This window comes from Branchiostoma belcheri, unplaced genomic scaffold (assembly GCF_001625305.1).
Source record: "Branchiostoma belcheri isolate BF01 breed outbred unplaced genomic scaffold, Haploidv18h27 scaffold1, whole genome shotgun sequence".
Taxonomy (NCBI): Eukaryota; Metazoa; Chordata; class Leptocardii; order Amphioxiformes; family Branchiostomatidae; genus Branchiostoma; species Branchiostoma belcheri.
Window position 1 is genome coordinate 10,113,214 of NW_017802379.1, and position 21,985 is coordinate 10,135,198.

Below are 21,985 nucleotides of genomic sequence, written 5' to 3' on the forward strand. Positions count from 1 at the left end.
CAACTGAACACTTCCATCTCCCGATTGATGATCTCGTGACTGTCTACGTTACCTACATCCATCCAGTCACGGAATACGCTGCTCCTGTGTGGCACTCCGGACTTTCTACTCTCCTCTGCAACAAACTCGAGAAAGTGCAACGCCGGGCGCTGAGAATCATCCTGGGGAAAGACTTCATCTCTTACTCAAAAGCGTGCGAACAACTTGCCCCCCCCAACCCTCAAAGGACGCCGCGAATAACTGACCTTTAAATTCGCCAGGTCTCTTGAACAATCTGAACTGTATAGACATCTCCTACCTCCTTCACGAGAGGAAATAAGTGGCAGGAAAACTAGATCATCTCACAAACTGAACAGTATTTACTGTAGAACTTTAAGATATCACGACAGTGCAATACCACACATGGTACGGTTGCTGAACCTGTAAAATAATTAGTCCCTTTCATTTTAATCTGCTTAAGAATGTTTTTATGCTCCGTCAATTTTATTCTGTTCGTAAATGTTTTTAAATATGGTTGAGATAATGGTTGAGATATAATGTTTTAATGAAACTCATGGAAACAGCTCCCATGCAATTCAGCCTCTGGCTGCCAGGAGGGACTGTCCATATGTATTGTATATATGTTAATAATTGAATAATAATTTAATAATTATTATTATAGATGAAATTTCATGAGAAACATCCTTACCCGGATGAGTAACCCCAAGATGGCAGCGAGAGTCAGCACCTTGACCGGCTGGATCAGGATCAGGTCTGTCACGAAGGACGTGATGAAGGCAGTAAACCACGCCTCCGCCTTCTCACGCCCGAAGGTCAGCGTGTACAGGACCGTGAAGAACGCGGCGACAAAGCTGACAGTGAACACCAGCAGTCCCGCTGAAACAATGAAGGAATTAATGAATCGGTGGATAGAGGGATGGATGGATGGTGTGTGTATGTACTATCATGAATGAATAAATAGGTTTAGGAATGGATGGATGGATGGATGGATGGATGGATGGATGGATGGATGGATGGATGGGTGTATGTATGTATGTATGAATGAATGAATGAATGAATGAATGAATGAATGAATTGGTTTAGGAGAGGGATGGATGGATGGATGGATGGGTAGGTGCGTGGGTGTATGCGTACATGTGTGTAAGAATGGATGGATGGATGGATGGATGGATGGATGGATGGATGGATGGATGGGTGGATGGGTGTATGTATATATGTATGGATGGATGAACAAATGGGTTTAGGAATGGATGCATAAATTATATGGATGGATGGATAGATGGATGGATGGATAGATGGATGGATGGATGGATGGATGGATGAGTGGGTGGGTGGGTTTGTGAATGGATGGATGGATGAATGAATGAGCATGTATGTGTGTGTGTGTGTGTGTGTGTGTGTGTGTGTTAATGTATGGATGAATGGATGGGTGGGTGAATGGATGCCTTGAATGGATGGATGGATGGAAGGATGCATGAATGACTGGTGGTGTCTAGAGCTCTATAAATCTGAAAGCAATGATTTCTTACTCACCCACAGTTGCTGCCCACCAGGGCAGACGGCATCCTGTTCCTTTTTGACTGTCTTGGGCTTTGACATCTGCAAGGACAAGTTTAAGGAAAAGTTGAAAACAAAGTTAAAGCTCTTCATATTGAGGGTTTGAGAATATTTTGTCACTGTCAGCATGTGAACATTACACGACTTATTTTTATTTTATTCACATGGATTTTTGAGCAATTTGGATAGGAAGCACTTGTTGTGCTTATTTATTATTATGTGAATCCGCTGCTCATAAAACATAATACAAAAGTAAACATAAAGATGACATAAAGTATAACATAAACAAACTAGAGTTCCCCGATCTCATACCTTCGCCAAAGGATGTTAAACTTTATGACTGACAAATTATAGATTATTCCCCCCTGATTTAAGAAATAGCAACCTAATTTTTGTGAATTATATCATTTTATCATAATCTCAACCAAAAGACAGTCTTATGTTAACAATGCATTCTAACATTTCCTAATAAATTATGCAAACGAGGTCCTGATTTGAATAAATTATGTTTAATGATGTTCACCTCAATTTAACTTTCAAATACCACAAGTATGAAATTCCAGGCAGTTATCATTACATAATTTTAAAGTTTCTCATTAATTATGCAAATTAAGTCATTATTTAACATAATCAATATCTTCCTGTGTTTCTCTCGTTGTCAATTACCAATGTCACAAGCTTTAATTGTCCTATCATGGAATACAGCTGATTTATAGAATTTCCCCATTAATTATGCAAATTACATCCATATTTGCATAATTGTCACATAATTATATTAAGCATCACGTAAGCTACCTACATACCGAAAATTACGACGATCCGTCAACTGGTTCTTGAGTTATCCCCTTTTGAATATTTTCAAGAATATATCCCTGCAGTTCCAGAGCAAGCCGCTAGGGGGCCCAAACTCACGTCACTTCTTCCCCATCACAAGAGCTATCTACCATCCAAATTTCATCACCATAGCATGTCTAGATCATGAGATATCAAAACCGGAAGTTCAGCTGCAGTACCATAACAAGCCGCTAGGGGGTCCAAAATCTAATCATTTTGAGGTCTCATCAAGACCTACCCACCTACCAAGTATCAAGACAATCCATCAAGGCCTTCTCAAGTTATCGTGTTTACAGACACACACACACATACACGAACGCCCCTGAAAACATAACCTTCTTGGCGAAGGTAATAAAATGAAAGTGGCTGGCGTACCAATACCTATAGCATAACATTAAAGAGATTGGTCAAATCATTACATGACTTTGTATAACTGCAACAGTAACTTTTATCTAAGATCATTATCTACAATGTAAATTAGCAGTTTTGTCTTAAAAATCAAGTAACATATAATTGATCATAATGTTATATAATTATACAGGTAAGCTAGTAGTAGTACAATGTACTTGCCAAACCTATTTTGTCTGGCAAGTCTCTTTTTTATGGGTGACATCTGCGTGCGCATGAATTTACATTCTGTTTCCCAAAAAAAAGTTTTCAACCATACTGTAAATCGTACAAAACAGTTGAAAAAACATTTGAAAATGATACCAATGTCATAGAATGCCAAAATCAAATGAAAATGTAAAGACATTAATTTGAAGACTAGATTATACGCCATACCATACTCTGTGTCATTTGTTCAACCTTCAAAACCACGTAGATTTCATAATGAAAGCAACTTTTTTTTTTACCAAACTTTTTTTTTATTCGCACGCTCGCACAGTTTTTCCGGTTTCCAGAGGATGTCATCCATATAATCAAATCATCATGGCCTAAATGATGGCAGACTCAAAAGTTGTATACAAATTATATTCTTGTCACCTCATATACATTTAAGTAAAAAGAAATATTTGACTAGATACTCAAACTTATGAATGACAAATAGAATTAGAGACATAACTGGATCCACCTCTCAGAGTGGATAAATATATCATTATCATATGAAATCTCCTTGCTAACCTTTTGTATTGGCATGTTTTGTCACTGGTTTGCTGCTTGCTTTGGGTGCAGCACTCCTGTAGAGTAGTACGATCAGGGCGTTGATGGGAACCACGATGATCACACTCTGTATCGCGATCATGATCTGAGAGAAACAGAATTAATGATGACTTTCGTCACTTTAATTCCACATAGCATGTTATTTGTTGTCCCAAATTCATCATTATTGAAAAATTCTCCAGTATGATGTAGTCAGATTGCTCCCAAATGACAATGGAGCATTCAGTGTCTTCAGACTAGTTTTTTTTTTTTAATAACATATGAACGCCAAAGAACAATACAATGAGATTAGTTTTTCTCAAAGCCTATCGATATATCTAAAACACAATCTAAAGATTCGGTTAAAGCATCATGCTGGCCTTCCCAATTTACCTTTAAGCATTGCTAACTCTTCTAAATTTACTGTGATTAGCATTGCCTAAATTCCCCAATGCAGACCCTCTACTATGTAGATCTAAAAGTGTGCAAAAAACAATTTGGGGTTGGTGGAAAAAGCGGTCCAGTCTGGACAGGTTATGGGTGGACTGGACCGGACCGTTTTTACCACCAACCCAACAAACCTGGGGTAGGGAGATTGGAGGGTCTATTTCCACTCCCATGATGCGGACGGGCTGCGGGGGGTCGAAGTTGTCCCCCTGCCCAAAGAACATGATGTTGGCCAGCATGGTGCTGTACACCGTGGACATGCAGCACGCCAGCCGCTGGGCACGGGTGAAGCCGCTACGGGCGGGACGACCAACCACAGAGAACCACAGGTGTCCGTCGTGGAAGTCCCTGTCAATTTGTGAACAGCAAAGTCTGATTGTTTTGTGTGAATTAAATCATTGAGTACTAAACCATCCCATAGAGTACACACTTCAGTTTGGTACAGTCTATATATGCCCGGATTGTTATACGCGACACCTAGCTTCAGTGCTCAGTGGACCAGTCATAATTGCTCTCATAAAACTGACAAATGGTCATACTATTATCACAGTTTACATGTATGTAATATGTAGTAATTTACAATACAGATAACTAGAGCTGTGTACCGGTACGCAGTACCGATACTGTACCGGTAAAATTGATTAGGTACAGGTCCAAAATACCTAATCCCTCAGTACCGGTACTGTACCTAAACAATTTCACACCAATTTTATGCCTATTTGTGACCTCAAATGTGTAAATAGCTGGTTAACAATGGGTCCCTGTGTAAGGACAGTGTGTTCATGAAAACAAAAACATATAATATAGCCTATATTTCATCTGAGCATTCGCCATAAACAAAGAATAAACCTTAACTATCAAGTTTATTTATGTTTTTTTTGTTATTGAAGGAGTTCAGAAGAGCATAATTATTAAATTGGTCGAATTGTTCAGGTACAGGTTCAGGTCCGGACCTGTACCTAAACCTGTGTACCTGTACCTGTACCTGTACCTAAAATTTGTTTAGGTACACAGCTCTACAGATAACCATATTTTGTGATCTCACTTTGCAGCCCTTTCACTGATCAGGTTGGAAGCGGCTGCCATCTCCTCTGGGGAGGCGACAAAGACCATGCGGTCGATTCTGCCATCATCTTCATCTAGAGCTAGCCACCTGTAGAGATGGTACAAATAGGAGAATCTTTTAAATTACTGTACATTTTTATATTTTTGTTTTTAAGTGTTATCATCATGACACCACGAATATTGTGGTTTCATGCTACAGTATTGTTTTGACCGTGAACTTTTGACATTGGGAAAGCCTTGTTTCCTGCATGACTCATGCTGCAAAATTATTCATGCCTGCAAAAATATTATTTAAATCAACAGTACTCGGGAAGGTCGCCAGAAAAGGCTGCCATAGACTTAATGACAAAATTTCGACTCGCGTCTGATGTTTTTGTGCTGTGAAATCTCAAATCTTATACAACTGATTTTTAGCAGATGACTCTGTGTCAGACATGGTCATGAAATTTCCCCTCAAATTTGAAACACAGTATTTCTTGTAGACTATTAGTACTTTGACATGCAGTTTTATGTAAATTCTCAGACATACTTGTTGCAGATGAAGTAGTCAAGCTGTTCTGAGCTCAGATGTTGAATCACCACCTTACTCAGGTACCTTCAACGATAAGAAAGAACAATGTTCTTCTTAACTAACTCTTCTCCTGTCTGAGAGAATACAGTCCAAACTTCCAGTTAGTAACTTTATAATAATTGTCAACACCATAATCATCAATAGAGATCAATAAGAATTCTTAGAAACATTAATACTGTTGCATTTATAGTTGCAACAGTTTAAGCTGCTTTACTCAGAAGTGATCCTAACAGTAACATCAAGGCTGCTTTACTGATTCAGTAACATTTCATAATTCATTATGACACTCTCAGTAACTGTTCAGATGCTGACAGTCACACTTAGGCTATATATTAAACATCATCATCATCATCCACTGTGTTCTGCGTCTACAGTCGTGTGGAAATGTCCTGTAGCCGCATTCTGTCTTTCTTCATCTCTTTCCACCGTGCCTTCTGCCTCGCGAGCACTCTATTAAAGCTCCTTGAGCTTCTTTTCTGTTGTGGGAGGGCCTTAAGCCCTCTGTGCTTCAGGTCTCCCTTCAGTAGGCTGAGTAGATTGATACTGTAACAATGTCTCCCCCTGCGAGCTTTATATCTCTTTATATTAATAGAGCTTAGGAATGAAAATTCCAGAGAGCTTTTTGTGCAGAATTAGTGACAATTCAAAAATGTGATCAGCTCACCAAGCTGGGCTGGGGCCGGTGTTGTCGTGCCACACATGGATGTGTGTGAGAGGTCCCAAGGGCTCCTCAGAAGACACCAGGAAGGAGTCCACACTGCCGCCCTGGAACAGCTGACGGCGGGCGTCCTGTAGGGCCAGAGGCTGGCTCTCGTCACGGAAGCCGAACACCGTGATGGAAACCTAGGACAAACATTCATCTGAGTACCGTAATTCACATAGACTGAAAATTAAAGTCAAAAACCAAAAGCCAACTCATACAGTCAAACCTGTACTAGCGGTCACCTTTAATAGTGGTCACTCGGCCATAGCGGTCAGTTTTTGCCGGTCCCTTGAATTTTTCCCATTGACGTAAGAATTAAGACTCGTGTCTATAGCAGTCACTGTTCAACGCGGTCAGCGGTCACCCCATTACGGTCCCGCCGGCATGTCAACACTGCCGATTGCGGTCGTGGCTGGCCGTAACCTGCTAAGCACCACGGCCGTAACACCACCCCACCTCGGGCTACGCCGCCGTTATAATGAGCCTTGTGATGATTTTCCAATCGCCACATTTATTATTTTTTTTACTAAAACGTGAACTTTTCAAACTTTCCATGCTCGTCACACCTGGGTTTCTGATCCATGACCTGTAAAATCTGGTCTATTCTGTCTCTTGGACATCGTCAATACTATATTTTGCTTATCCATGAATAGTTTCATCAGGTTGGTACATGTAAGTCACTGAGTACGGGGACACCTGTGCTGCAGTGCAATGTGAACCAGTCAGAATTGCCCTGACTTGAATTGGTTGTGAAAAAAGAGTCCCCTTACTCACTATATCTTGCCTAATATTAAACATTATGCTTAGTCTCTTCTTAACAAAAGTTAACAGTACCTGTGCAGTAGTGGCCAAATATTGGACATAGAAAATCATGGCCCATTTCAGAATGTTACACCAAATCTTACAAGCCTACACCGACTCTTACTACACACGATTCACTCGCTCTGGATATTAATACTCTTCTTACACCCATGGGAATTCATTACAACAAAAACGTACACTGCACCCATGGGAATTTGTTGCAATAAACTGAACAGCACCTTTTAAAACTAATACTTTAATCAGGAACTTTCAAGAGCATTGCTTTTATTCCGGTATTTCATCTTACACGCACGCGTGAAGCTTTTATTCCAATATTACATCTTACACACACGCATGAAGCTTTTATTCCTGGACCAATATTACATCTTACACGCACGCATGCGCACACGTGCCATGCGTGTAGGTGCACACGTGACGTGCGTGGAGCTTTTATTTTTCTTGCCATATATATACCTGTGCAGTTGTCCCTGCGTCCAGGCGAAAGCCAGTGTAGACAGTGATTATGTAGCGACAGTCAGGGTCAGGGTTCAACGTGTGACCGGTTGGTGTGGTCACTCCCACCTACATGGTTAGATTAGAAAATATCAAAAAGTTACAAAAGGGCTAAATATATATTTTCTGCATATCCTGAGTGCAGATATGCAGAAAATATATCATATTCTGATATTTATTCAATCAATGACCAATAACTAGATTATCATCATGGATACATAATTAGCACTTTAGACTTTGACAGTCATAATGATAAAAAAAGATTTGTTAAATTAAAAAAGAATTGTGTCACTGGAAGAATTGTTTTACAGTCAACTCTGCTCAAGGAGACTGCTCTGAGGACTGAGAAAATCTGGTCTATGTAGACAGGTGGTCACTATAGACAGGATACTTATTCCTGGTGCCAATGGAAAAAAGGGACAACCGAAAAGAAACCAAGAGACCACCGAAAAGTGGCGAGTCACATTGTCTTGGTGGTCACTTGTACTATATATGGGTTTGACTGTATTATGAGATTCATAGATTTATACTTATTAATAACCTTTGTCAGGTCCAGTCTGTCTGCCTTTCTTGCCATCAGGTATCCGAGCAGGAACAGACCGAACACAGTCAGGACCGCGATGAGTCCTATGGGGTTCTCGTTGAAATTGATGCTTCCACTCGGCGGGAAGTAGATCGGATTGGGCGGGACGAACCCGGCAAACTTGGTCAGGTGGTCACAGCGGCAGTGGAGGTGGGTGGTGTTGGAGAGTGGACCCACCTGTTAAACAATGTAAAGTAAAGATCAGAGTGACATTCAGACTATTGTACATCATCAATTATCTGCACTCTCACACAATGCGTTATTAAGGACTGTCCGTGTCCTCCCTGGCTAATTTGGCATTTTAGCTTTTCATCATTTTCTCACAAAGAAATTTAGAAAGAACCGTAGTTGTACTGAATATTGATACCTGGGTACAAAAGGGTTATGAAGATGATTTTATGGACCATATGGATGACGTCATCACATTTTATTGCCCCAAATGTAATTATCTTTAAAGTTATAATATAGCACTTTGGTACAAGTAACTGCAATAAAAGTATGATTTTCATGTGCATAATGGTCAAAGCTACAAACGTACGTTTGCACAAATTGATATCTACTAATTATCTGTAGTTATTAGAGAATAACTAGATTTTAATAGGCAATTAGGTTATTCTCTAATAACTACAGATAATTAGTAGATACTTAAGTGTACCAAAGTGTACCAAAGTGCTATATTATAACTTTAAAGATAATTACATTTGGGGCAATAAAATGTGATGACGTCATCCATATGGTCCATAAAATCATATTCATAACCCTTTTGTACCCAGGTATCAATATTCAGTACAACTATTATATAGTTCTTTCTAAATTTTTTTGGGAGAAAACGATGGAAAGTTAAAATGCCAAATTAGCCAGGGAGGACAACTTAATGAAAAGAGGAGGAAGCGGAGTGACCTAGCCCTGCTTGGTAAACTTTTAAGTAAATGTTGTTAACATGAGAATCCGGGTGGGAGGATGGGTGATATTGTTCAGATACACTCATGAGAGCCACATTGTTTATAATATCGCCATTTTGTTGTGGAAAATGAGTTTACTGACTATTTTTCATATATTGTTTATTTACCCTAATTATTCTTATTATTATTATTATGCTTTTAATTGAAATGGAGGAGGACTAAAATAAGCCCTGAGGCTTTTTTCCTCCTCCAGAACATCAATTCTGTTTAATAGGTTAATTATTTTATGTTATGTTTATGTTCGATTATTATATTTACTTCTGTTGTTGTTTTATATGTATGTACAAATAAAAATAAACAAAGAAATAAACAAACACCACTTAAGCACGCTATTTGTGAAGTCCACGGTCCTAAATCACTTTAAGTCATGTGTAAATAATTTGAGCTCTCACTAAAATACTCACTATAATGATAGTTTCTTAATCTTACTTTTGTGGAAAAAAAACTTACCTTGCATCCATCATCTTCCCACATGTGGGAGGAGTCTTCTCCGAAGTAGACACATGCACTTTCTAATATAGACACTCGTACTGTGACACTGGTCTCCTCTCCAGCATACTTCACACCTGGAGGAAAAGAAATGATCCATTGTGCTAAGACACCTACGATCTTTTTATAACTTACATCCTTTTCATACCCTTGATTTCCATGATTGTTAGCCTGTTCTACACTACATGTATCTCACATTGTTGGGGGTTTATTGGCCCCCATCCCTCTAGGGTGCCAATCAGTCGGGCAGGCCACTAGGAGCGTGATTTAGTCAGGATAACTTCCCTGTCATCTTGCCAATATTTCTCACAAATCTTTCCCATCTGTGTGCCTGTGTGTGTGTGACTGTGTCTTTTTTTATTTATTTTTTTTTCCGTCATTTTTATACAGGGTAACCCAATTCAGTGATGGCACTGCTTTTCAACGGGGCCCTGTATTACACAGCACAATACAACAATCACATACAAATAATAACATTAGCATACAAAAATTATACAATAAATAATTATAATGGCAATGATAATAACGAAAACAATAAATAAATTATAATGGCAATGATAATAACGAAAACACAGTAATTAACCAATAAGAAGTAATAAATAGTAATAATAACAAAAATACATCATTGTCCAGTCATTGTCATTGTCCAGTCCAATATGTTGGCATGGAGGGGTCAGAGGTCAGGCCAATTCTTACATTTCATTTTAAAAATGGACATGGACGGACAGGTCTTAATAGCAGTTGGCAGCCTGTTCCAGAGGGCAGGGCCTCTGTAGGAGAATTTGCGCTTTCCACATTCAAGGCGAACAAGCGGCAGTTTCAAAGATAGGTTCTGGCTGTGTCTGGTGGGGTATCTGTGGGATTCAAAAGCCATCTGGAAGTTATCTATGTAGTCTGGGAGTTCATTGTTGACTGCCTTGTACATTGATTGTAGCAGGTGCAAGTTTCTCCGAGATGATAAAGTTTTCCAACCTAGGGTAGATAACTCACCATCGCCAACATGATGTGTATAACGTAAACGAAGGATAATTCTCACTGCCCGGTTCTGGTATTTTTGCAATTTGTCAGACAAGCATTTACCACAGTTTCCCCATATCACATCACAGTAGTCTATTTAGGTAGGACTATACAGTTAAACAACATTATAAGAGTGTGTTGGGGCAGACATGGGATGAGGCGTCGTATGACTCCCAGTCTGGAAGAGACCGCATTACACAACTTGTCAATGTGAACTTGCCATGTTAAGCTGGAGTCAAGCCAAACGCCAAGGTACTTATAACTGGAAACAACTTCCAAAATGGTGCCAGAAAGTATAACTGACAATTGTTCTGTAACTGACTGCAGCCTACGTGTGGTCCCAAAGAGCATAGCTTTGCATTTATTAACATTGAGAGTCAGTTCATTTGTTTCCAACCATGTCTCAATATTACGAAGATCCGCATTGAGAGCATTGTTTACATCTGTGACTGTCTTGGACGCATAGAAGAGAGCAGTATCATCTGCATACAATACAACATGTCCATTTGATATATAGTCAGGTAAGTCATTAAGGTACATGATGAACAAAAGTGGCCCGAGAACCGAGCCCTGGGGTACTCCCACAGTAACTTCCAGGAAGTCACTCTGGACTCCATTTATGACAGTAGTCTGGTATCTGTCTTTGAGGTAAGAACAGAACCATGTCAATTCCTTGTCTTGTATCCCAAACATTCTAAGCTTAGCCAGGAGGATCTTATGACTTACCGTATCAAAAGCTTTCTTGAGATCAAGAAAGATTGCTCCGGTAACAAGACCCTTCTCCATATTGTTTATGATGGAGTCAGTGACATGTGTGAGTGTTGTTGTGGTAGAATGTTTGGGTCTAAACCCAGACTGGAACTTGTTAAGTATGTTATGGTCCTTACAGTATGCATATATCTGAGTATGTACAGCCTTCTCAAAAATCTTCATAAATGATGGTATAACGGAGATCGGTCTGTAATTATTACAGCTGCCCTTGTCACCTTCTTTAAATAAGGGGGTGACTTTGGCTCTCTTCCAGTCCCTCGGGACTTCACCTGAAGAGAGAGATAGGTTATAGATGTATGTGAGAGGACCTGCTATAGCCGGGGCAGCATACCGTATGAGTCTACTGCTCACCCCATCCAATCCAGTACTTTTACCTAGAGGTATACTCATCAGTTGCTTAAGAGTGAACTCAGTGGAGATATTTTCGAATTCAAAGGAAAACTGTGCCGGTCCTAAGACTGTTCTGTATACACCCGCAAAAGCTGCAGCCAGTTTAGAGCCAATTGAGGTAAAGTATGTATTGAATTCATTCGCAGTGTTTTTTTCTTCTTCTTTAGAAACATTAACGTGTTGTTTGGCTTGACGTGATGGCAAAAGGGTCTTAAGTGTGGCCCAAAGACCTTTACTGTCACTGCCTTTAGTTTCGATTTCATTGCAGTAATACTGTTTTTTAAATATCGTGCCATGTTGTTACATTTGTTTCGTGCCTTTTTAGCTGTCTCCCACATAGATGGATGTTTGTTTCTTGGCCTTATACAAAGTAAAAATCTCTTTCACGCGCCATGGACAGATACTCTTGCGTTATCCAAGGTGGTTCATGGCCTCTGATACGGACAGATACCCATGGGGCATGTTTATCACAAATTTCAGTGAGCATTGTCTGAAAACTACTAAGTGCATCATCAATATTAGTGCATTCCTCAACTGTGGACCAGGGTGCGCTGTGAAGATCTTGTTGAAAAGCTGTTTCGTCAAACCGCCGGTAGGATCTCACCGTTGCCGTCCTAGGGTTTCCCGAAGGTCGCTTAGCTTTCCTTACAGCGTAAGTGAAACAGTGATCACTCAGTCCAGTAGAACATACACCAGATTCTGACACCTTTTCAGGTAAGGTTGCTATAATGATATCGATACAAGTGGATGAGTTCTCATTTACACGGGTCGGTTCATCTATGAGTTGTTTTGCTTGAAAGGTGCTACAGATCTTATCGATTTTCTTACAGGAACTACTTTAAATACATCACAGTTGAGGTCGCCAAGTAAGAAAACCTCATCAGAAATAGCTGTGGCGGCGGTCATGGCCGTGTCCAAGTTTTCAAAAAATTCTGTAGTTGAATTTGGTGGGCGGTAGACCGAACCAATAACAATAGGCTTGCCGACATTGTGCTTTACTTCCACCCAAACACCTTCGATATCTAACTCGGTAAGTTCTGTTATCAGTTTATGCTGTAAATTGTCGGTCACATAACATGCCACACCGCCGCCTTGCCGGTTTCTGTCCTTGCGATACAGTGTGTAATTTGGTATATACAGTTCATTGTCATCTATACTAGGATCTAACCAGGTTTCGTTCAGAGTTAATATGTCGACAGGGTTATTAATCAATGCTGCTCTAAGTTCATCAAGTTTTGGTAAGAGGCTACGGATGTTTAGATGTATCATTTTAACACCTTTCTTTACTCTCAGGGTCTCAAACAAGGACTGCCAGTTTGTGCTGTCATTATTCTGGTTAGGACCAGGATTACAGGCTATATCGCCGGACAGTAAAAGTAATGTGTGAAGACAAAGGTGTACTAGATTAACACTGGATTTTACACGAGTAGTATTCTTACTTCTAGTTACATTTCCAGTTGGGTACAGTAGTGACAGTGCGTAGTCTCCTTGTGAGGCTGCAGTGAAGTGAGACCTATAACAGTGTTCTTGTTTGAATACTTCGCAAGGATTGGATTGGGTAGTGACATGTTTCAGGTTTATAACGGGGTTCGTAAACTGGAGGAATAAAGCGGTAAGTACTGCCAGCTGGACAGTTAAACAGCCTGCCATGCTTATTTATTTCACAAATGACACTATGGTTACTTCCACTTCCACTATGGTTACTTCCACTACACTACACTCTGCCTATCTGTGTGTCTGTGCATGTGTCTGTGCATTTTTCTTTGAGTCCCAACATACAAAATGCAGCATTGCCATTGATTACATCCTCAGTGCTGCTACATGTATCTTCGCCCTTGGGATTGGAAGAGCCTTAGGCAAAGGAGTAAGGGTAAGGGGGTGAAGTCTGCCATCTCTGATTTCCCTGTTACTCACTGTGCATGTAAATAAGGACGTACCTAGGTAAAAAGTCGTCTTGTTTTGTATGTCAAATTCCGTAACATTCAGAGCTTCCGTAGGCAGAAGCCAGGAGTACGGGTTGGACGTCAGGTTTGTATTGTTGTACATGTGCGGCAGCTGTAGTGTATACAGCTGGTCCTGTGGAACAGGTAATACAGCTGTCCATTTGGCAGCTTCAAAGCTGTCGGCAGTCGGCGCGGATGATCTCTGCCACACCAGTTGCACGCGTGGCAGGTCCAGCTTTGGTTGGCTGGTGCTGGTGATGTTGAGTAGGATGGTGAGTGCAGTCCTTGTTCTTTGGGGCCGGAACTTGACAACCTGCAGACAGGGAATGATGACGTAGTTTCAGTACTCCATGCAAGCAGATCCTATGGTGGCAAGGCTGTAACCATTGGCCCTGGTGGCCAATGGTCACTCTTTTGGCCAATGGTTTAAAAAAAGATAGCCTTGGCACTGTAGTATCTGCTTGGAAATTGGGTACGTGGAAAAAATAGTGACTGTCTCATTGGGTACACCTAGGGCATCAAAATGGTGCAGTCAAGTAGCAAATTGTGCCATATGATATTAGAAACTGAGCTTCAACGATTGTATAAGTTGATACCTATCTCATACTAGCCACCCACTTTTGTATTAGATTAGCCTTATGAAAATGTAGTTGACATGTACTTGTTTAAGTTAGTAGATGCCATACTTTGTACACCGTACAATTGTTGCGCAATAAAGTTATTATGAAGCTCCATATCAGTGTGTGACTGTGTGTGTTATGGTAACTGGCTTATACAGTAAGAGAACTCACAAGGATGTCGTCACTGCTTCTGAGCTGGCCCGTGTACTTGAACACGGTACTTGTCGTGCGCTGTTTCTCCCTGGGGATGATCATGTCCACAGGTTCTGGGAGGCGGTGCACGGGGCGTCTGTCCCGTCCCTGCCACACGGTCAGCCCCGCCACCTCCGACCCAACATCAGGGGAGTTTTCCGAGTACCGGAAAGGGTTGAAGTCAGAGTTGATTAACTGCAGACAGAATTGAGAAGAAAACATATTCCTTAGTTACAAGAGCATGGCAAGTTTCCTGTTTATGCAAATGAGTAGTATGCGTAAATTGCATGCAAAATTTTTCACAAGTAGTGAGGTACACTTCTGTAGATACAATGTATATCATGCATGCCAGCACTTCAAACTGGAAGAAGCAGATAGATTCTACTGGAAAGGTAACATTTGCAAAGAAAATGCATAATTTAATGTTTGCCTACACATGGTCTAGCCTGTAGCCTGAAAAAAACTACTGCTTTGTTCGTTCTCTCAAATACATCTAATTTTGTATATACATGTATGGTGACCAGCCTCTCAACTTGCAACATAATGTAACCCAACACCACAGCTTGTCTGCTATAGCACCAGTAAAGACCATAGTGACAAATGTCTGGTCAAGATCAGTGACCTTATGTGTTTGGAGAAGGAGATTCTTGAACAGAGCAAAAACAATAATTATGGGTTCACCACACCACAAAGTGGTGGTGAACCCATATTGCTTTTTCTGATGTTTCTTCTCCTCCTTCTTCTTCTTCTTCTCCTGCCATTTTTTAAATGGATTCAGCTTCTTCATTTTAGGGCCTAAGGTCCTGAAATTTGGTATGGAGGTACAGTGGGCAAATACCCCTAGGCGTTTTTTAAATTTTTGTGATACAGGCTTTTAGAATGGTTTTATTTGAGTTTTTTGGCTGTGTTATAGCAAATGTATTACTGTGTTAGTGTGCCGTGTTTACCACGTCTGGGCATGAGTCATCACAATGGAAAGCAGGGCATCAACCAATAGGCATGCAGCTTTCCTCTATACTTCTTGCTGATTGGCTGTTGGGATTTAACTTATTTAACACCTGCACAGAGCATTTCCACCTGCACAGAGCATTTCTTGCTGATTGGCTGTTGGGATTTAACTTGATTAACACCTGCACAGAGCATTTCCATACTGACAGTATGTCTTTATTCAAGTGTTTTGGTAGGTATTTAAAGCTTTTCTGCTCCAGCATTGGAATGCGGGGCATGAACATTTTTTTATTTTATTTTGAAAATCAACAGTTTGCATTATGCAATTAAAAATCCTAACCAATAAAGTAGGGAATAGCTATCCAACTGTTGTTTTAGTTGTATGTTACTTCATATTATAGTTATATCAATGTAAATCATTGTTTTCCCTTGTGTTTCTCATTCTTTCTGTGCCATGTCGTAAAATGTGGTGAACCCATCGCTGTATTTGCTCCAAAGCAAATATTGGCCTTTCTAGTTACCGGTATGTTAAACTTTTTCTTCTGTGAAACAAAAAATTAAAAGCCTCAGGGATTTCTATATGTGCTCACCTCCACTCCAAAGCTATCCTCACAACTGTTGTCAAGGGTGTTGAATGCTGGTAGTACAAACAGGGTGTCGTTGACTGTGAACACCTTCTTCTGGCCATCTTGACAAGGTTCCCTCTGGATCTTGGCATGAAGCATTGACATCTCCAGTGAGGCACTCCCAGACCCATCAGCCGGCATCAGGGTGTCGTACATGTTAAGGACGTTGTCAATTGCATTGAAAGCCGAGCTGGCTGTTTTATTGTTCTGTGAACAAAGGGATGCAACACTTACATGTAGATCCAATTTACAGGTGGGTAAAATCCTGATGATACAAAAACTGTGTGTGCAAGTGAGTGTACAAAAACTGCATACGTCAAATATTTCCTATGTGTGAAAGCTGCCTGCTTTGGCGTGAGTCAAGAACATTCAGATTGTACATGATACCTTGAGGGCTGGCGTACAATCAGAATGCATGTTTACAGCAGGACAATTTACACGCAGGAAAAATTTCGTGTTGTACCCTGACGTGCATTTTACACAGTTTTTTTTTACTATCGGGCTTTTGCCCACTTTTAAACTGTTTGGTGTTATGGTGTTGTATTCTGGTTTGTATAATTGTTGATATTGATGTTAAATGTGTAAATGTTATGCCAAGTATACAAAACAGAACATGATACAGCATAGAACAAAACTTTGTCATCAATTTCCATCAAATTTGAAATAGTGATGCTTTCAAATTGAATATTCGCCTAAGAGGTACATGTACATGTTTTAAAACACCATATTATCCATAATGTCTATATCTATCAAAGAACATGACAATCTCTTACAGCTTCAATTGTCTCATTTATATTGGATCCTTCAACATCCCAGGCAGCGGTTGTCACATGCTTCAACAGGATAGCAGACCCTACAGAAAAAAGATGAGAAATTATGCACCAATAGTTGATTTCACAAGACACTCAAAATGGCAATAATAAGCTCCAACTGTGTTCCCCTTGCTGCCATAGGATGAAATATATGTCACTAGGAGGATAGTCAGTGTGAATGTAAGTTTAGGGACAGGACCACTGTGAAGTCACTAGGAGGATAGTCAGTGTGAATGTAAGTTCAGGGACAGGACCAGTGTGAAGTCACTAGGAGGATAGTCAGTGTGAATATAAGTTCAGGGACAGGACCAGTGTGAAGTCACTAGGAGGATAGTCAGTGTGGATGTAAGTTCAGCAACCAGGGACAGGACCAGTGTGAAGTCACTAGGAGGATAGTCAGTGTGAATGTAAGTTCAGCACTAGGACTAGTGTGAAGTCAGTAGGAGGACAGTCAGTGTGAATGTTAGTCAGACACCAAGGGACAGAACCAGTATGAAGTCACTAGGAGGATAGTCAGTGTGAATGTAAGTTCAGGGACAGGACCAGTGTGAAGTCACTAGGAGGATAGTCAGTGTGAATGTAAGTTCAGGGACAGGACCAGTGTGAAGTCACTAGGAGGATAGTCAGTGTGAATGTAAGTCACTAGGAGGATAGTCAGTGTGAATGTAAGTTCAGGGACAGGACCAGTGTGAAGTCACTAGGAGGATAGTCAGTGTGAATGGAAGTTCAGCACCAGGGACAGGACCAGTGTGAAGTCACTAGGAGGATGGTCAGTGTGAATGTAAGTTCAGGGACAGGACTAGTGTGAAGTCACTAGGAGGATAGTCAGTGTGAATGTAAGTTCAGGGACAGGACCAGTGTGAAGTCACTAGGAGGATAGTCAGTGTGAATGTAAGTTCAGGGACAGGACAGGACCAGTGTGAAGTCACTAGGAGGATAGTCAGTGTGAATGGAAGTTCAGCACCAGGGACAGGACCAGTGTGAAGTCACTAGGAGGATAGTCAGTGTGAATGGAAGTTCAGGGACAGGACCAGTGTGAAGTCACTAGGAGGAAAGTCAGTGTGAATATAAGTTCAGGGACAGGACCAGTGTGAAGTCACTAGGAGGATAGTCAGTGTGGATGTAAGTTCAGCACCAGGGACAGGACCAGTGTGAAGTCACTAGGAGGATAGTCAGTGTGAATGTAAGTTCAGCACTAGGTACAGGACCAATGTGAACCATTTGTTTGGTGCTAAGGATAAAACTGGCAAATTGAACCAAGTCACGAGGAGCATAGTAAGTGTGAATGTAAGTTCAGGGACAGGACCAGTGTGAAGTCACTAGGAGGATAGTAAGTGTGAATGTAAGTTCAGGGACAGGACTAGTTTGTTTACGTACCTGTGAAGATGTTGGCAGACGCTATGTTGATGTCGTCTACAGCCATAGTACGCTCTGTGTCATTCTCCACCAACATTTTAATGGTCTCTCCTGACAGTTCTATACCTCTCGCAATCTGCAGCTAAGGCAAGAAGGAAAACATTTACTTGTTCTTAACGTTAACAAGAATGTGTAAATGAGAGCTACAGTCTGATAAGTTCTTAGGATCACATGTAACTTTTCTATTTGTTCATTCATTCACACTTAGAAAATTACATGTCAATCAGGAAATATTATTGGGTTATAGCAGTGCAAGAGAAGCCAAAGGTTATGCTAATGAGAAGGCCTTACTTTGAACACAGAAACAATCTAATATTCCAAGAAAATTAAACTGAATTTGATAAAAAGACAGGGTTGAAGGTCTTTGAAAAATTTGTTTCATTACATCGTCTTCCCTCATCTCAACTTCTTGCTAAAGCTCAAGCCAAGTATGAAAAAAGTTGTCCTACTGTTGCATTTGTGGAGAGTTTCTCCAGGTTGGCAGTGTTCATAACTAGGAGGGAGGTAAAGTCAATGACACCGTTGACATTGTCAAGCTGTAACTCTGACAGCACTCCCAAATCCATAGTCTCCTGTGGAACAGAAAAGATACACTAATCATATACTGTAATGATAATTATTGCAAAGTTGGCAGATTGTAGTGCCCCCGCATGAAACCCAATATACATATAGAATACAACACGGGGTATTCCGTATCGCCCGAGGTATCGGCCCGACGGCGATGCGGAATACACCGTGTTGTATTTTATTTATATCATACCCACCCAAGAAAACGCGCCTTTCAATGCAAGATGAGCCAAAAGTTGGTGCCCCTAAACCCTCAAATGCAACAACATCAGTTCCAACGTCCGGATTCTGTATTCGAATTTTCGAAAGGGGCACACGCGGTTAGGGAAAAACGTGTTCGACTCGTTTTATGGAAGCCATGGAAGCGTTCGATAACGGGTTCCGGACCGGGCCGTACCGTAACGTACGGCCCGGTCTGGAACCCGTTATCGAACGTTATCGCGGCCCGGGTATGATATAAATGTAAGTATATAACGTTACTAATTGTGATTAGCACTTCATCAAAACACTTCATTTATGGATTGTATTTGATCATTACACAATGTTATGTACAGAACAGAAAACAAGCGACTTATACCCCTTCTGTAATATGTTTAACTGTAATTTCTTACACAAAAAAATTTGAATTTTCTTCTGTTCAACTTCAGTGTTTGTCTGTGTTCTATCTGCATGATGTGGAGTCACAGTGGATTGCTTATTTCTTTCTTAACAAAGACTCCAGGAGTTGAACAGTCCAATATTTGGACAATTCCAATTTTGTGTTTAAGTCCTGTTTCAGAAAGACTTTTACATTCTGATGAACTTTCAAATTTAGACTCACCTCTATGTCTTCTGTGACGTTGAGTACTGCAACTCTCCCATCTACTGTCATAACTTCCACCTCCATGATGAAGCCTTGTGGGGGGAAGATGCTTGGGCAGTACCATGGAACCTGAAAGATACATTTAGTTTCAATGCTACAGAATTACTTACTATGTATTATTTGACATTATTATAAGCCATATTTATTCTGAATCAATGTATGTCATGCTACTGCTGATGATGATGTCATGCTGGGGTAAATATAGAATACAACACGGGGTATTCCGTATCGCCCGAGGTATTGAGGTATGTCAGATTGCGGTCGGGCCAGGACCAAGGGCGATGCGGAATACACCGTATTGTATTTTATTTATGTCATACCCACCCAAGAAAATGCGCCTTTCAATGCAAAATGAGTCAGAATGTGGTGTCACTAAACCCTAAAATGCAACAACATCAGTTCCAATGTTCGAAGTCTGTAGTCCAATTTTCGAAAGCAGTGCACGCGGTTAGGACGAAACGCCTTCAAATTGTTCTATGGAAGCCTATGGAAGTTCTATGAAAGTACTGCCCAGTCCGGAACCTGTTTAATAATATAATATCAAACGTTATCGCTGCCCGGGTATGATATAAAGGCAAGTATTCAATGTGATCACACATGTCCTGTAAATAAATTATGTTGCCGCCTTATACATGTAGGTGTGATTATACTCATTTGCATACTTGTGACTCGCTACATGTAGCCTTTACCCCTTACCTGAGTGGAATATGGTGTCAATGGGAGGGGGGTCTGCAGAATAGGTTCATCCTGTGGGAAACGAATCCAGCCCTTCTCTACATCCACAGAGGTACGGCGTAGAAACTTGTAGGTAACATTACTGTAGCCAGGGCCATCAGCAAAGTCTGCAACAGTGATTTTTTTTTGCTGGTTTTGAAAACTAATAATATTTGGCAACACTTGAATTTATAATTATTATTATTACATTAAATTGTTAACATGTTGATTAAAAAAACAATGATTTAATGGTGAGTTCCCTTTTTTGTTGGAACTAAGCTTAAACTTTGCAACTATGGATTCTACCAACACAGATGAGCTTTCATTCGAAAAACATGATCATTGTTTGGTATTGCGGTTTCATTTTGCTGTTTAATGGTGCCGAATTAATAAACGGATCCTGAAATGATTTGTTTATGTTGAAAGATTCTAAAATGCCAGGGAAACACGATACTGCTTGTACGTAATGTTGATGACTTTGTTATTGTTGTTGGTGTAGTCTTTTATTTTAGAATTAATGTTGAATATTACTTAGCCAGAACTTTAAAGACAGTGCTACGTCAAACTCAACTTGTTGATTTATATTTAATACAAAAGTCTCTGTACTTTTTTGTTGTGTCAATAAAGAATCTATTTAATATCCATTATGCTTGTACATACTTTGGGTAATTCATTACTATACATTATTGTTAGGATATATTGAAGCAGGAGGGCCTTTCAATAGTCGCTATACCTTTATTGTGTCAATAAAAATGTTCAAATTGCACTGGGAACAACTGACCTCCACAGCAGACACATCCGCCTGCCCCTGCACGTTCTATCACACAGGGAGTGGACAGGTTCTTGTTCCGCGGGGCTGGGGGCTCCAGGCCCCAAACTGTAAACGTCCACTCGGACACGGCCAGGCCGTCACTGCAGACCCCGTTGTCGTTGACCACGCGGAGAGTGTACGTTCCTTCCACCTGCAAGTCAGAATTATTGATTTATTGAGATTGCAAACAAATACAACCGAATACTCGTGGGCCACAGGCAGCGGGGGCTGTTGTGGTCCACACACAAAACAATCATAAGCACACAAACAAGACACACATCTAAACCTAAGCAATATAAGTACAAACAAGACTGGCAATGAAAACATACATTGCCATGGCGACGGTGGTTGCTGTTAGGGTTATTGTTTGCATGGCACTGCCATCATTTCATGATTTTGAGGAAGACTTGGTACTTGGACTTTGGTTAAGTCTCTGTGGTTAAGTCTAGACAGATACAGTACACTCCTCCCCTGAGCGCATAGTGAACGAGCCCCGGGGTCACAGAAAGTAGGACCATCTGGGGCAGACAGGTCTTCAGGGTTCCAGGTATGTGGGCATAGATGTGGGTCAGAGAAATGCCTGTGGACATTCCGCATGCCTGTGGACATTCCGCATGCCTGTGGACAAAAA

At 40.6% G+C, this 21,985-nt stretch overlaps 1 protein-coding gene across 1 annotated transcript in view; it reads right to left on the bottom strand.

The window, feature by feature from the left end:
* Positions 1-21,985, bottom strand: part of LOC109472548 (polycystic kidney disease protein 1-like 2) — a 42,494-nt gene that overhangs the window by 7,714 nt on the left and 12,795 nt on the right. Inside the window, exons 8-23 of the mRNA XM_019772369.1 lie at positions 21,325-21,505; positions 20,526-20,671; positions 19,788-19,847; positions 18,850-18,936; positions 16,137-16,379; positions 14,578-14,793; positions 13,754-14,099; positions 9,627-9,742; positions 8,173-8,391; positions 7,593-7,700; positions 6,279-6,457; positions 5,573-5,638; positions 5,024-5,131; positions 4,113-4,326; positions 3,514-3,637; positions 689-876 (exon numbers count right to left, since the gene is read on the bottom strand). Coding sequence (XP_019627928.1) covers positions 689-876; positions 3,514-3,637; positions 4,113-4,326; positions 5,024-5,131; positions 5,573-5,638; positions 6,279-6,457; positions 7,593-7,700; positions 8,173-8,391; positions 9,627-9,742; positions 13,754-14,099; positions 14,578-14,793; positions 16,137-16,379; positions 18,850-18,936; positions 19,788-19,847; positions 20,526-20,671; positions 21,325-21,505 — 2,601 coding nt within the window. The remainder of the gene's footprint in view (positions 1-688; positions 877-3,513; positions 3,638-4,112; positions 4,327-5,023; positions 5,132-5,572; positions 5,639-6,278; positions 6,458-7,592; positions 7,701-8,172; positions 8,392-9,626; positions 9,743-13,753; positions 14,100-14,577; positions 14,794-16,136; positions 16,380-18,849; positions 18,937-19,787; positions 19,848-20,525; positions 20,672-21,324; positions 21,506-21,985) is intronic.